General features: G+C 40.9%; 1 protein-coding gene across 3 annotated transcripts in view; it reads left to right on the top strand.

The window, feature by feature from the left end:
- Positions 1-17,509, top strand: part of LOC115124871 (sodium/calcium exchanger 1-like) — a 108,695-nt gene that overhangs the window by 88,755 nt on the left and 2,431 nt on the right. For 2 of the 3 annotated variants that reach the window (XM_065025232.1, XM_065025234.1), the window contains 6 exons: positions 4,719-4,825; positions 6,650-6,762; positions 7,605-7,640; positions 13,670-13,769; positions 15,517-15,678; positions 15,948-16,058. In XM_065025232.1, coding sequence (XP_064881304.1) covers positions 4,719-4,825; positions 6,650-6,762; positions 7,605-7,640; positions 13,670-13,769; positions 15,517-15,678; positions 15,948-16,058 — 629 coding nt within the window. The remainder of the gene's footprint in view (positions 1-4,718; positions 4,826-6,649; positions 6,763-7,604; positions 7,641-13,669; positions 13,770-15,516; positions 15,679-15,947; positions 16,059-17,509) is intronic. The other variant, XM_065025233.1, reaches the window with a different exon arrangement.

The raw sequence follows: 17,509 nt of genomic DNA, 5'->3' as shown, positions 1-17,509 counted from the left end.
ATAATATATGTGATAGTGTATATATAATATATGTGATAGTGTATATATAATATATGTGATAGTGTATATATAATATACGTGATAGTGTATATATAATATATGTGATAGTGTATATATAATATATGTGATAGTGTATATATAATATATGTGATAGTATATATATAATATATGTGATAGTCTATATATAATATATGTGATAGTGTATATATAATATATGTGATAGTGTGTGACAGTGTATATATAATATATGTGATAGTGTATATATAATATATGTGATAGTGTGTGATAGTGTATATATAATATATGTGATAGTGTATATATAATATATGTGATAGTGTGTGATAGTGTATATATAATATAAGTGATAGTGTATATATAATATATGTGATAGTGTGTGATAGTGTATATATAATATAAGTGATAGTGTGTGATAGTGTATATATAATATAAGTGATAGTCTATATATAATATATGTGATAGTGTATATAATATAAGTGATAGTGTATATATAATATATGTGATAGTGTATATAATATATAAGTGATAGTGTGTGATAGTGTATATATAATATATGTGATAGTGTATATATAATATATGTGATAGTGTGTGATAGTGTATATATAATATATGTGATAGTGTATATATAATATAAGTGATAGTGTGTGATAGTATATATATAATATATGTGATAGTCTATATATAATATATGTGATAGTGTATATATAATATAAGTGATAGTGTGTGATAGTGTATATATAATATATGTGATAGTGTATATATAATATATGTGATAGTGTGTGATAGTGTATATATAATATATGTGATAGTGTATATATAATATAAGTGATAGTGTGTGATAGTGTATATATAATATAAGTGATAGTCTATATATAATATATGTGATAGTGTATATAATATAAGTGATAGTGTATATATATAATATAAGTAATAGTGTATATATAATATATGTGATAGTGTATATAATATATGTGATAGTGTATATATAATATAAGTGATAGTGTATATATAATATAAGTGATAGTGTATATATAATATATGTGATAGTGTATATATATAATATAAGTGATAGTGTATATATAATATAAGTGATAGTGTGTGATAGTGTATATATAATATAAGTGATAGTGTATATATATAATATAAGTGATAGTGTATATATAATATAAGTGATAGTCTATATATAATATATGTGATAGTGTATATAATATAAGTGATAGTGTATATAATATAAGTGATAGTGTATATATAATATAAGTGATAGTGTATATATAATATAAGTGATAGTGTATATATAATATATGTGATAGTGTATATATAACATATGTGATAGTGTATATATGATATATGTGATTATGTGTGATAGTGTATATATAATATATGTGATAGTGTATATATAATATATGTGATAGTGTATATATGATATATGTGATAGTGTGTGATAGTGTATATATAATATATGTGATCGTGTATATATAATATATGTGATAGTGTATATATAATATATGTGATTATGTGTGATAGTGTATATATAATATATGTGATAGTGTATATATAATATATGTGATTATGTGTGATAGTGTATATATAATATAAGTGATAGTGTATATATAATATAAGTGATAGTGTATATATAATATAAGTGATAGCGTATATATAATATATGTGATAGTGTATATATAACATATGTGATAGTGTATATATAATATATGTGATAGTGTATATATAATATATGTGATAGTGTATATATAATATATGTGATTATGTGTGATAGTGTATATATAATGTATGTGATAGTGTATATATAATATAAGTGATAGTGTATATAATATAAGTGATAGTGTATATATAATATATGTGATAGTGTGTGACAGTGTATATATAATATAAGTGATAGTGTATATATAATATATGTGATTGTGTGTGATACTGTATATATAATATATGTGATAGTGTATATATAATATATGTGATAGTGTATATATAATATAAGTGATAGTGTATATATAATATATGTGATAGTGTATATATAATATATGTGATAGTGTATATATAATATATGTGATAGTGTATATATAATATATGTGATAGTATGTGATAGTGTATATATAATATATGTGATAGTGTATATATAATATATGTGATAGTATGTGATAGTGTATATATAATGTATGTGATAGTGTATATATAATATAAGTGATAGTGTATATAATATAAGTGATAGTGTATATATAATATATGTGATAGTGTGTGACAGTGTATATATAATATAAGTGATAGTGTATATATAATATAAGTGATAGTGTATATATAATATATGTGATAGTGTATATATAATATATGTGATAGTGTATATATAATATACGTGATAGTGTATATATAGTATATGTGATAGTGTATATATAACATATGTCATAGTGTATATATAATATATGTGATAGTGTATATATGATATACGTGATAGTGTATATATAATATATGTGATAGTGTATATATAACATATGTCATAGTGTATATATAATATATGTGATTGTGTGTGATACTGTATATATAATATATGTGATAGTGTATATATAATATATGTGATAGTGTATATATAATATAAGTGATAGTGTATATATAATATATGTGATAGTGTATATATAATATATGTGATAGTGTATATATAATATATGTGATAGTATGTGATAGTGTATATATAATATATGTGATAGTGTATATATAATATATGTGATAGTATGTGATAGTGTATATATAATATATGTGATAGTGTATATATAATATATGTGATAGTATGTGATAGTGTATATATAATATACGTGATAGTCTTTATATAATATATGTGATAGTTTGTGATAGTGTATATATAATATATGTGATAGTGTATATATAATATATGTGATAGTGTATATATAATATATGTGATAGTGTATATATAATATATGTGATAGTGTGTGATAGTGTATATATAATATATGTGATAGTATGTGATAGTGTATATTTAATATACGTGATAGTCTTTATATAATATATGTGATAGTTTGTGATAGTGTGTAGTATATAATATAAGTGATAGTGTATATATAATATATGTGATAGCGTATATATAATATATGTGATAGCGTATATATAATATATGTGATAGTGTATATATAATATATGTGATAGTGTATATATAATATATTTGATAGTGTATATATAATATATGTGATTATGTGTGATAGTGTATATATAATATATGTGATAGTGTATATATAATATATGTGATAGTGTATATATAATATATGTGATTGTGTGTGATAGTATATATATACTCAACGTGATAGTGTGTAGTATATAATATATGTGATAGTGTGTAGTATATAATATATGTGATTATGTGTGATAGTGTATATATAATATATGTGATAGTGTATATATAATATATGTGATAGCGTATATATAATATATGTGATAGTGTATATATAATATATGTGATAGTGTGACCGTGTTTATATAATGTGTGATAGTGTATATTTAATATATGTGACAGTGTATATATAATATATGTGATAGTTTGTGATAGTGTATATATAATATAAGTGATAGTGTATATATAATATATGTGATAGTGTATATATAATATATGTGATAGCATGTATATAATATATGTGATAGCGTATATATAATATATGTGATAGTGTATATATAATATACGTGATAGTGTGACCGTGTTTATATAATATTTGTGATAGTGTATATATAATATATAATAGTGTATATAATATATGTGATAATGTGTGATAGTGCATACAATATACGTGACAGTGTATATATAATATATGTGATTGTGATAGTGTATATATAATATGTGTGATAGTGTATATATATGTTATAGTGTATATATAATATATGTGATAGTTTGTGATAGTGTGTAGTATATAATATATGTGATAGTGTGTAGTATATAATATATGTGATAGTGTATATATAATAGATGTGATAGTGTATATATAATATATGTGATAGTGTATATATAATATATAATAGTGTATATAATATATGTGATAATGTGTGATAGTGCATACAATATACGTGACAGTGTATATATAATATACCCCCACAGCGAGGGTCAGTCAGTGAATTATCAGTAGTGAGAACGCTCAGCGCTGAGCCAGACCTCTAACCCTCAATATGGCAGCTAGTCATAACCACACAGTGTGTGTGTGTGTGCGTGTTTCCTCTCGTTCTCTCCTCTTCCCCTCTGAGCATCGCGTGTTTAATCTTTTCAGGTGTTGCTGTGGGGATTGTATGGTTAGGTTTTAATGGTGATTTTATGTTATTAATTGTGATTTTATGGTTTTTAATTGAGATTTTATGGTTTTAATGGAGATTTTATGGTTTTAATGGGGATGTCAGTTTAATAGTGTCACTAAAGTCACCTTCTCTCCTCCTCCTTCTCCTCCTCTCTCTCTTCTTTTCCTCCTTATACCCCGTCTCTCTCTCTCCTGTTCTCTGTCTCTCCTCCTCATCTCTCTCTCTCCTCTTCTCTCTCTCCTCCTCCTCCTCTCTCTCTCTCTCCTCTCCTCTTCATCTCTCTCTCTCTCTCTTTCTCTCTCTCTCCTCTTCTCTGTCTCTCCTCATCTCTCTCTCTCCTCCTCTCTCTCTCTCTCCTCTTCTCTGTCTCTCCTCCTCATCTCTCTCTTCCTCTCTGTCTTCAGGAAGATAATCGAGGTGAAGATCATTGATGATGAGCTTTATGAAAAGAACAAGACCTTCACAATGGAGCTGGGGGAACCGCTACTTCTGGATGCTGGCCAAAAACACGGTGTGTGTGTGTGAGTGCGTGTGTGACTGCGGGTGTGTGTGTGACTGCGTCTGTCTGTCTGTCTGTCTGTCTGCCTGTCTGTCTGTCTGTCTGTCTGTCTGTCTGTCTGTGTGTGTGTGTGTCGAGAAGCTGCTTAAGAACCAGCCCCTTGTGGCACACTTGGACAGCCTCGGGTGTACAGTAGGTGCAAGCTGGTGGCACTGATATTTGGCAGTCTCAGCCATGTACACAGATTGTGGGCCTGAAAAAAAAACTAGGGCAAAGAAATTGGCTAGCTGCTGCTCTGTTTCAGCTGTCGTGGGCAAACTAGCTGTTTGGAGAAGGAGGTGGTTTATGTACCCTGGAGAGCCGTGCAAACAGGGACCCTTGAAATGTTTGGATCCTTTTTTTTGTAAATTTGATTGGTGGATTCAAATAAACGATTTAAAATGTGTGTGTGTGTCTGTTGACGTGTTCAACTATTCTTGTGGGGAGAAGTCCCCACAAAAATAGTAAACAAACAAACATTTGACCAACTGGTGACCTTTTGTTGGTCCCCACAAGGTCAAATGCTATTTCTAGGCGGTTTAGGGTTAGAATTTGTTTTAAGGTTAGGAGGCAGGGTTCGTTTTAGGGTTAGCATTAGGCTATAACTAGTTAAGCAAATGTGTCGAAGATACAAGGAATAAGATCACATACATAACGTTAGCTAGTGAGCTAGCCAGCTAACAATAGCTAGCTAACAGTACACCTTGCTAGACTATCTTACCCGTATACATCATGGATGGACATGTCTCCCGGTCACGGATGCCACGATTGCCCTTAGTTTGAAGATGTAATCCGGAGACAGGTATTTTCTCCATCTCCTTAGCTGTCATACTCGAATTCCACTGATTTCAAAACTCGGTCCTCCAGAAATTGGAGAGCATACACGTAACGTTAGCTAGCAGTACACTTTAATTTGACTTTAGGTTTATGCAGTTTTACTACGCAATATTTTTTTTTTTTTTTAAAGCTGCGTTAGATAGAATTACCTAGACATGCTGACCAGCTCAGATAGACAGAAGCGTGCTTTATGGCTGACCAATCCAAACTCATATCTCGGCATGTCCAGCCCACTCATTATCTTAGCCAATCATGGCTAACGGAAAGGTTGCTCTCTTTTTCTGAGCTAAACCAACTGGGCTCGTAATTTAACCATTTAATGTGTATTTACAGATGGCAAACAAGTTTGTTATTAAGGCAAATTAAAGTTCACATTTTCCAGAAGGCATTTCTGCCAAAAAACGCATTTTGATAAGAAAAAGTTTACATTCAAATGGCTCTCCTGTAAAGTAGTGACACGCGACACACGCCTAGTTTCCTGAAACAAATCACATATGACTGAAATTATACGTTGTGTTGAGATATGACCGGAATGATTCTCTCTCATTTCTCTCTCATCTAGTATGTTGTGAATAAGACTCCATATGTTTCACGTACGACATGAAAAGCCACCAGCCTCGGGCAGAGTTTCATTAATATAATATGTAGCGTTAGCGTGATTTTGTTTGACATACTGCTTAGCTTGAGTCTGGAGGCTAATGATAACCACCAACAGTGTCAAGTGTTGTGTTAGCGTAGCTTGTGTCTAGGCGCTATTGATAACAGGTTGGTGTGATTTAATTATGCAGCGATAGTGATGCTAGCTAGTGAACACACACACACAGACACACATTTTACAGCAGAGGATGAGTTTTCTTGAAAGCCACGTTAGCTACAAAGCTTTTTGGGAACTCATCCCGTCAGCCCATCTTGGCCCTCCTTCACATTTTCTGACCTGTCCGTCATTCCCCCGTTTCCTAGGCGACTCCAATGAGAACAAGCCGACGGATGACGAGGTGGCCAAGATGGGCTGTCCCAGTCTGGGAGAAAACACACGGATAGAGGTGGTCATCGAAGAGTCTTACGAGTTCAAGGTATCTGTGTGTCTGTGTTCATTTGAGTCCTCTTTTAGTATGTTTGGGGTATGTTTTGTACATTTGTTTTGGGTCTATACCGGCGAACATTAAAAAAAGTTTACGAAAAAAGTTTTTAAAAATTAAACAAATATCCATCTCGAAATGTGCATCGGCCAATTAAAATCATTGACGTAGTTACACGTGATGAATGCAGGATTTCTTACAGGAAATCATCACTGCCACCTTGTCAGGTTAGCATAAGGCTAAATGTGCCAGGTTATGTAATGGGAACAGCTAACGTAAGGCTAAATGTGCCAGGTTATGTAATGGGAACAGCTAACGTAAGGCTAAATGTGCCAGGTTATGTAATGGGAACAGCTAGCGTAAGGCTAAATGTGCCAGGTTATGTAATGGGAACAGCTAACGTAAGGCTAAATGTGCCAGGTTATGTAATGGGAACAGCTAACGTAAGGCTAAATGTGCCAGGTTATGTAATGGGAACAGCTAACGTAAGGCTAAATGTGCCAGGTTATGTAATGGGAACAGCTAACGTAAGGCTAAATGTGCCAGGTTATGTAATGGGAACAGCTAACGTAAGGCTAAATGTGCCAGGTTATGTAATGGGAACAGCTAACGTAAGGCTAAATGTGCCAGGTTATGTAATGGGAACAGTTAGCATAAGGCTAAATGTGCCAGGTTATGTAATGGGAACAGCTAACGTTTTCTCACTTGTAAACCTTTTCTAATGTTGACAGACCCTTTGTGTTTTATCTTCTGTTCTTCAGACAGCTTTTAGAATGTTTTGTGTATTCATTTTGTGTATCATTTGTGTGTGTGTGTGTGTTTGTGTGTGTGTGTAGTGTGGGGTGAATACACTTATGAGAAGAGCTAAGAAGGTATAGTCTCTCTTTCAGTCTCTGTATTAATAGTATGATTGTGTGTTTCTGTACGCGAGTGCATGGGTGGGTGTGTGTGTGTGTGTGTGTGTGTGTGTAAAACCTCTTTAATAAGCACATTTAAAAACGACTACTAACTCATTCCCTCACTGTATTGCCTATATAAGCTGAATCATAACTTGAGATCAACTCAGGCTCTAGTATTCGATCAGATCAAGCGTTTTAACCGACGGTAGCAGACACCCGCGTAGCAGATGATTTGTTGGTGTCGGAGTTGGAGCGGTCAAATCGGTGAGCAGCTCCAGATCGTTGTCACATAGCCCCGCCCCACTCATAATAACAGTTCAGAACTAGAAAGTGTAGGCTATATTAACACATTACAAATCCTTAAACTAAATAAGGAGGATTTCTATCAGCCTAATGGAGGTGTAGATCACATCTGACATTCCAGTGTTAGAGCTTGTTAACAAGGCTGCGTGGGATTTCTCTTAATGCAGCCAATGGCAGTCTTGTGAACAAGGCTGCGTGGGATTTCTCTTAATGCAGCCAATGGCAGTCCTGTTAACAAGGCATCATGGGATTTCTCTTAATGCAGCCAATGGCAGTCCTGTTAACAAGGCATCATGGGATTTCTCTTAATGCAGCCAATGGCAGTCCTGTTAACAAGGCATCATGGGATTTCTCTTAATGCAGCCAATGGCAGTCCTGTTAACAAGGCATCATGGGATTTCTCTTAATGCAGCCAATGGCAGTCCTGTTAACAAGGCATCATGGGATTTCTCTTAATGCAGCCAATGGCAGTCCTGTTAACAAGGCATCATGGGATTTCTCTTAATGCAGCCAATGGCAGTCCTGTTAACAAGGCATCATGGGATTTCTCTTAATGCAGCCAATGGCAGTCCTGTTAACAAGGCATCATGGGATTTCTCTTAATGCAGCCAATGGCAGTCCTGTTAACAAGGCATCATGGGATTTCTCTTAATGCAGCCAATGGCAGTCCTGTTAACAAGGCATCATGGGATTTCTCTTAATGCAGCCAATGGCAGTCCTGTTAACAAGGCATCATGGGATTTCTCTTAATGCAGCCAATGGCAGTCCTGTTAACAAGGCATCATGGGATTTCTCTTAATGCAGCCAATGGCAGTCCTGTTAACAAGGCATCATGGGATTTCTCTTAATGCAGCCAATGGCAGTCCTGTTAACAAGGCATCATGGGATTTCTCTTAATGCAGCCAATGGCAGTCCTGTTAACAAGGCATCATGGGATTTCTCTTAATGCAGCCAATGGCAGTCCTGTTAACAAGGCATCATGGGATTTCTCTTAATGCAGCCAATGGCAGTCCTGTTAACAAGGCATCATGGGATTTCTCTTAATGCAGCCAATGGCAGTCCTGTTAACAAGGCATCATGGGATTTCTCTTAATGCAGCCAATGGCAGTCCTGTTAACAAGGCATCATGGGATTTCTCTTAATGCAGCCAATGGCAGTCCTGTTAACAAGGCATCATGGGATTTCTCTTAATGCATCATGCTTAATGCAGCCAATGGCAGTCCTGTTAACAAGGCATCATGGGATTTCTCTTAATGCAGCCAATGGCAGTCCTGTTAACAAGGCATCATGGGATTTCTCTTAATGCAGCCAATGGCAGTCCTGTTAACAAGGCATCATGGGATTTCTCTTAATGCAGCCAATGGCAGTCCTGTTAACAAGGCATCATGGGATTTCTCTTAATGCAGCCAATGGCAGTCCTGTTAACAAGGCATCATGGGATTTCTCTTAATGCAGCCAATGGCAGTCCTGTTAACAAGGCATCATGGGATTTCTCTTAATGCAGCCAATGGCAGTCCTGTTAACAAGGCATCATGGGATTTCTCTTAATGCAGCCAATGGCAGTCCTGTTAACAAGGCATCATGGGATTTCTCTTAATGCAGCCAATGGCAGTCCTGTTAACAAGGCATCATGGGATTTCTCTTAATGCAGCCAATGGCAGTCCTGTTAACAAGGCATCATGGGATTTCTCTTAATGCAGCCAATGGCAGTCCTGTTAACAAGGCATCATGGGATTTCTCTTAATGCAGCCAATGGCAGTCCTGTTAACAAGGCATCATGGGATTTCTCTTAATGCAGCCAATGGCAGTCCTGTTAACAAGGCATCATGGGATTTCTCTTAATGCAGCCAATGGCAGTCCTGTTAACAAGGCATCATGGGATTTCTCTTAATGCAGCCAATGGCAGTCCTGTTAACAAGGCATCATGGGATTTCTCTTAATGCAGCCAATGGCAGTCCTGTTAACAAGGCATCATGGGATTTCTCTTAATGCAGCCAATGGCAGTCCTGTTAACAAGGCATCATGGGATTTCTCTTAATGCAGCCAATGGCAGTCCTGTTAACAAGGCATCATGGGATTTCTCTTAATGCAGCCAATGGCAGTCCTGTTAACAAGGCATCATGGGATTTCTCTTAATGCAGCCAATGGCAGTCCTGTTAACAAGGCATCATGGGATTTCTCTTAATGCAGCCAATGGCAGTCCTGTTAACAAGGCATCATGGGATTTCTCTTAATGCAGCCAATGGCAGTCCTGTTAACAAGGCATCATGGGATTTCTCTTAATGCAGCCAATGGCAGTCCTGTTAACAAGGCATCATGGGATTTCTCTTAATGCAGCCAATGGCAGTCCTGTTAACAAGGCATCATGGGATTTCTCTTAATGCAGCCAATGGCAGTCCTGTTAACAAGGCATCATGGGATTTCTCTTAATGCAGCCAATGGCAGTCCTGTTAACAAGGCATCATGGGATTTCTCTTAATGCAGCCAATGGCAGTCCTGTTAACAAGGCATCATGGGATTTCTCTTAATGCAGCCAATGGCAGTCCTGTTAACAAGGCATCATGGGATTTCTCTTAATGCAGCCAATGGCAGTCCTGTTAACAAGGCATCATGGGATTTCTCTTAATGCAGCCAATGGCAGTCCTGTTAACAAGGCATCATGGGATTTCTCTTAATGCAGCCAATGGCAGTCCTGTTAACAAGGCATCATGGGATTTCTCTTAATGCAGCCAATGGCAGTCCTGTTAACAAGGCATCATGGGATTTCTCTTAATGCAGCCAATGGCAGTCCTGTTAACAAGGCATCATGGGATTTCTCTTAATGCAGCCAATGGCAGTCCTGTTAACAAGGCATCATGGGATTTCTCTTAATGCAGCCAATGGCAGTCCTGTTAACAAGGCATCATGGGATTTCTCTTAATGCAGCCAATGGCAGTCCTGTTAACAAGGCATCATGGGATTTCTCTTAATGCAGCCAATGGCAGTCCTGTTAACAAGGCATCATGGGATTTCTCTTAATGCAGCCAATGGCAGTCCTGTTAACAAGGCATCATGGGATTTCTCTTAATGCAGCCAATGGCAGTCCTGTTAACAAGGCATCATGGGATTTCTCTTAATGCAGCCAATGGCAGTCCTGTTAACAAGGCATCATGGGATTTCTCTTAATGCAGCCAATGGCAGTCCTGTTAACAAGGCATCATGGGATTTCTCTTAATGCAGCCAATGGCAGTCCTGTTAACAAGGCATCATGGGATTTCTCTTAATGCAGCCAATGGCAGTCCTGTTAACAAGGCATCATGGGATTTCTCTTAATGCAGCCAATGGCAGTCCTGTTAACAAGGCATCATGGGATTTCTCTTAATGCAGCCAATGGCAGTCCTGTTAACAAGGCATCATGGGATTTCTCTTAATGCAGCCAATGGCAGTCCTGTTAACAAGGCATCATGGGATTTCTCTTAATGCAGCCAATGGCAGTCCTGTTAACAAGGCATCATGGGATTTCTCTTAATGCAGCCAATGGCAGTCCTGTTAACAAGGCATCATGGGATTTCTCTTAATGCAGCCAATGGCAGTCCTGTTAACAAGGCATCATGGGATTTCTCTTAATGCAGCCAATGGCAGTCCTGTTAACAAGGCATCATGGGATTTCTCTTAATGCAGCCAATGGCAGTCCTGTTAACAAGGCATCATGGGATTTCTCTTAATGCAGCCAATGGCAGTCCTGTTAACAAGGCATCATGGGATTTCTCTTAATGCAGCCAATGGCAGTCCTGTTAACAAGGCATCATGGGATTTCTCTTAATGCAGCCAATGGCAGTCCTGTTAACAAGGCATCATGGGATTTCTCTTAATGCAGCCAATGGCAGTCCTGTTAACAAGGCATCATGGGATTTCTCTTAATGCAGCCAATGGCAGTCCTGTTAACAAGGCATCATGGGATTTCTCTTAATGCAGCCAATGGCAGTCCTGTTAACAAGGCATCATGGGATTTCTCTTAATGCAGCCAATGGCAGTCCTGTTAACAAGGCATCATGGGATTTCTCTTAATGCAGCCAATGGCAGTCCTGTTAACAAGGCATCATGGGATTTCTCTTAATGCAGCCAATGGCAGTCCTGTTAACAAGGCATCATGGGATTTCTCTTAATGCAGCCAATGGCAGTCCTGTTAACAAGGCATCATGGGATTTCTCTTAATGCAGCCAATGGCAGTCCTGTTAACAAGGCATCATGGGATTTCTCTTAATGCAGCCAATGGCAGTCCTGTTAACAAGGCATCATGGGATTTCTCTTAATGCAGCCAATGGCAGTCCTGTTAACAAGGCATCATGGGATTTCTCTTAATGCAGCCAATGGCAGTCCTGTTAACAAGGCATCATGGGATTTCTCTTAATGCAGCCAATGGCAGTCCTGTTAACAAGGCATCATGGGATTTCTCTTAATGCAGCCAATGGCAGTCCTGTTAACAAGGCATCATGGGATTTCTCTTAATGCAGCCAATGGCAGTCCTGTTAACAAGGCATCATGGGATTTCTCTTAATGCAGCCAATGGCAGTCCTGTTAACAAGGCATCATGGGATTTCTCTTAATGCAGCCAATGGCAGTCCTGTTAACAAGGCATCATGGGATTTCTCTTAATGCAGCCAATGGCAGTCCTGTTAACAAGGCATCATGGGATTTCTCTTAATGCAGCCAATGGCAGTCCTGTTAACAAGGCATCATGGGATTTCTCTTAATGCAGCCAATGGCAGTCCTGTTAACAAGGCATCATGGGATTTCTCTCCTCTGGATCTGGTGACACCAGTATATAGCATGGATTGTCTGTACATACATTTTATTTATTGGGTTTGAGAAAAATAACACTTTACTCTATAAATGAATAATACTTGTTATTATTATTGTTGTCCACTTTTAGGTGTAATTCCAGGAGCTGCTTGTGAATTTGACAGCTCTGACTCAGTTCCACCTCCGACACCGTCAATACAACCGCTATGCAGATGTTGACTAAAGCGGATCCGATTGAATCAAACCCTCTTTGTTTGATCTTGCTGTAAATCGTTACCGTGGAGATCCACGGGCGTGAGGGCTCTATTCAATCTGGATGGCAAGACGCATTACAGATTGCAAGCGTTTCGCTACGTCCCGCGATAACCTCTGCTGAACACGTGTATGTGACCAATCACGGCAGGGTAGCCTAGTGGTTAGAGTGTTGGACTAGTAACCGAAAGGTTGCAAGTTTGAATCCCAGAGCTGACAAGGTAGAAATCTGTCGTTCTGCCCCTGAACAGGCAGTTAACCCACTGTTCCTAGGCCGTCATTGAAAATAAACATTTGTTCTTAACTGACTTGCCTGGTTAAATAAAATAAAAAATAAATAAATAACCTTCGATTTGATTGTCTGATAGAAATGGTCATTTCTGATGGAGCTGGCGTTTACTGTAATTACAGTCTCCACTATTGTGTGGAACATTACCATTTCTGATGCAGCCGACACATGGCGCTTACCACAAATACAGTCTCCACTAATGTGGGGAACATTACCATTGAATTGCAGATTGCGTAGGGCCCTGAATCATGCATTGATGCCAATGACAGATTTGCTCCAAGATTTCTCTAATCTCAAGTTAAGATTCAGCCGTGTGTGTGTGTGTGATTGTATTAACTGACTGTGTGTGTGGGGGGGGTCTCTATTGTGTGTGTAGAACACAGTAGATAAGCTGATCAAGAAGACTAATCTTGCGTTGGTGGTGGGAAGCTGCAGCTGGAGAGAGCAGTTTGTCTCTGCCGTCACTGTCAGCGCAGGTACCTACCTTGCTTCCTCTCTGCGTGATGTCACACCCTGTTCACGTCATTTCACTTTCAGTCTACAGGATTCATATCGTACCGACTGAACAGAATTAGAACTCAAACTCTCTGTTCTCCCTGCCCCCTCCGTCACCTTCTCCCCTCCCCTCTCCCCCTCCATCACCTTCTCCCCTCCCCTCTCCCCCTCCATCACATTCTCCCCTCCCCTCTCCCCTGCATCTATCCCTTTCCCTCTCTCTCTCCCCTCTCCTCTCCCCTGCATCTATCCCTTTCCTCTCTCTCTCTCCCCTCCCTCCCCTCTCCCCTGCATCTATCCCTTTCTCTCTCTCTCTCTCCCCCCCTCTCCCCTGCATCTATCCCTTTCCTCTCTCTCTCTCCCCTACCCTCTCCTCTCCCCCTGCATCTATCCCTTTCCTCTCTCTCTCCCCTCCCCTCCCCTTTCCCCCTGCATCTATCCCTTTCCTCTCTCTCTCCCCTCCCCTCCCCTCTCCCCTGCATCTATCCCTTTCCTCTCTCTCTCTCCCTCCCCTCCCTCTCCCCCTGCATCTATCCCTTTCCTCTCTCTCTCTCCTCTCCCCCTGCATCTATCCCTTTCCTCTCTCTCTCTCCCCTCCCCTCCCCTCTCCCCCTGCATCTATCCCTTTCCTCTCTCTCTCCCCCTCCCCTCTCCTCTCCCCCTGCATCTATCCCTTTCCTCTCTCTCTCCCTCCCCTCTCCCCTGCATCTATCCCTTTCCTCTCTCTCTCTCCCTCCCCTCTCCTCTCCCCTGCATCTATCCCTTTCCTCTCTCTCTCTCCCTCCCCTCCCCTCTCCCCTGCATCTATCCCTTTCCTCTCTCTCTCTCCCCTCTCCTCTCCCCTGCATCTATCCCTTTCCTCTCTCTCTCCCCTCCCCTCTCCTCTCCCCTGCATCTATCCCTTTCCTCTCTCTCTCTCCTCCTCCCCTCTCCTCTCCCCCTGCATCTATCCCTTTCCTCTCTCTCTCTCTCTCTCCCTCCCCCCTCCCCCTGCATCTATCCCTTTCCTCTCTCTCTCTCCCTCCCCCTCTCCTCTCCCCCTGCATCTATCCCTTTCCTCTCTCTCTCTCCCCTCTCCTCTCCCCCTGCATCTATCCCTTTCCTCTCTCTCTCCCCTCCCTCTCCTCTCCCCCTGCATCTATCCCTTTCCTCTCTCTCTCTCTCCCCCCCTCCCCTCTCCCCCTGCATCTATCCCTTTCCTCTCTCTCTCTCCCCTCCTCTCCTCTCCCCCCTGCATCTATCCCTTTCCTCTCTCTCTCCCCCTCCTCTCCCCCTGCATCTATCCCTTTCCTCTCTCTCTCCCCTCCGCTCCCTCTCCCCCTGCATCTATCCCTTTCCTCTCTCTCTCCCCTCCCCTCTCATCTCCCCTGCATCTATCCCTTTCCTCTCTCTCTCTCTCTCCCTCCCCTCTCCCCCTGCATCTATCCCTTTCCTCTCTCTCTCTCCCCTCCTCTCCTCTCCCCCTGCATCTATCCCTTTCCTCTCTCTCTCCCCTCTCCTCTCCCCCTGCATCTATCCCTTTCCTCTCTCTCTCCCCTCCCCTCTCCCCCTGCATCTATCCCTTTCCTCTCTCTCTCCCCTCCCCTCCCCTCTCCCCCTGCATCTATCCCTTTCCTCTCTCTCTCTCTCAATTCGTTTCAATTTTCACTCAAGGGGCTTTATTGACATGGATAACATATGTTAACATTGACAGTAAGACTCCATCTCTCTCTCTCTGTCTCTCTCCAGGTGATGATGATGATGAGGAGAGTGGTGAAGAGCGTCTGCCGTCCTGTTTTGACTACATCATGCACTTCCTCACCGTCTTCTGGAAAGTTCTGTTTGCCTTTGTTCCTCCGACAGAGTACTGGAATGGCTGGGCCTGCTTCATCGTCTCCATCAGTCTCATCGGTAGGTAACCCTGACCCCTGACCCTACAGAGTACTGGAATGGCTGGGCTGTCCATCTCCCTTAATAATAGGTAACACGAAATTCATGTGTAACCAAGGATTGGTCAACTCAGTTTGAAATACCACTATCCGCGGCATCAACTAAGATGGGAAGCGGGATGGTCACGTGTGGCGAAGCAAACGATTAAAGGTTGTCTACTCACTGTGGGCTGGTGAGGAAGGAATCGTACTGTCTGTCGTAATGTGTTTTTGATTCGGTGTCCCTGCTAGGAGTTCTGACGGCTGTAACAGGAGACCTGGCCTCTGCCTTCGGCTGCACTGTGGGTCTGAAGGACTCTGTCACTGCCGTGGTGTTTGTAGCACTAGGGACCTCTGTACCAGGTAGATTACACACACACACACACACACACACACACACACACACACACACCTCCCCCACACACACAGCCCCCCATACACACACACTGCCCCCCCCACACACACACACAGCCCCCCCCACACACACACACAGCTCCCCCACACACACTCCCCCCACACACACAGCCCCCCCCACACACACACAGCTCCCCCCACACACACACAGCTCCCCCCACACACACACAGCCCCCCCACACACACACAGCCCCCCCACACACACACACACAGCTCCCCCCCACACACACACAGCTCCCCCCACACACACACTGCCCCCCACACACACACACAGCCCCCCCACACACACAGCTCCCCCACACACACACAGCTCCCCCCACACACACACAGCCCCCCACACACACACAGCCCCCCCCACACACACACACACACAGCCCCCCACACACACACACACAGCTCCCCCCACACACACACAGCTCCCCCCACACACACACAGCCCCCCACACACACACACAGCCCCCCCACACACACACACACAGCTCCCCCCACACACACAGCACAGCCCCCCACACACACACTGCCCCCCCACACACACACACAGCTCCCCCCACACACACACATCCTTCCCCTCCTCTTTTCTCTCCTTCTATGTTCCCTCTGTTTGTCCTAATTGTGGAATCATGATGATGTAATGACATTTTAAACTGTAACCTTCGTGCCTCGGTACCCAGGTGTGTGTTGTGGGCTGTAGGTGTGACAGAGTACGCGTGCAGAATTATGACCGCCTTAGGGGAGTTTGTATGTGTGTCTCCTCTCACCTGCCTTATTTAATCTGGTCTTCTCTCTCCCTCTTTTTCATCCATTTGCCTCTGCCCACTTTTCTTCACCATCTATCTCTCTTTCCCCCTCCTCCTTTCTCCCCCCTTCTCCCATCCTTCCCCCTCCTCATCCCCCTCTCTCTTCTCTTTTTTTCTTTCTGCTATTTCTTCTCCCCCTCCTCTCCACTACTACCCCCTCCCTCTCCCTTCTCTTTCTGCTATTTCTTCTCTTCTCCCTCTCCTCTCCACTACTACCCCTCCCTCTCCCCTCTCTTTCTGCTATTTCTCCTCCCCCCTCCTTCCCATCTTCTTCCCCCTCCCTCTCCCTTCTCTTTCTGCTATTTCTTCTCTTCTTCCCCCTCCCCTCCCCTATTTCTTCCTTCCCATCTTCTTCCCCCCTCCCTCTCCCTTCTCTTTCTGCTATTTCTTCTCTCCCCTCCCCCTCCTTCCCATCTTCTTCCCCCTCCCCTCTCCCTTCTCTTTCTGCTATTTCTTCTCTCCCTCTCCCCTCCTTCCCATCTTCTTCCCCCTCCCTCTCCCTTCTCTTTCTGCTATTTCTTCTCTCCCCTCCCCTCCTTCCCATCTTCTTCCCCCTCCCTCTCCCTTCTCTTTCTGCTATTTCTTCTCTCCCCTCCCCCTCAT

The sequence above is a fragment of the Oncorhynchus nerka genome, linkage group LG12, assembly GCF_034236695.1.
Source record: "Oncorhynchus nerka isolate Pitt River linkage group LG12, Oner_Uvic_2.0, whole genome shotgun sequence".
In the NCBI taxonomy this organism is placed as follows: domain Eukaryota; kingdom Metazoa; phylum Chordata; class Actinopteri; order Salmoniformes; family Salmonidae; genus Oncorhynchus; species Oncorhynchus nerka.
This window is presented reverse-complemented; position numbering and strand designations above follow the sequence as displayed.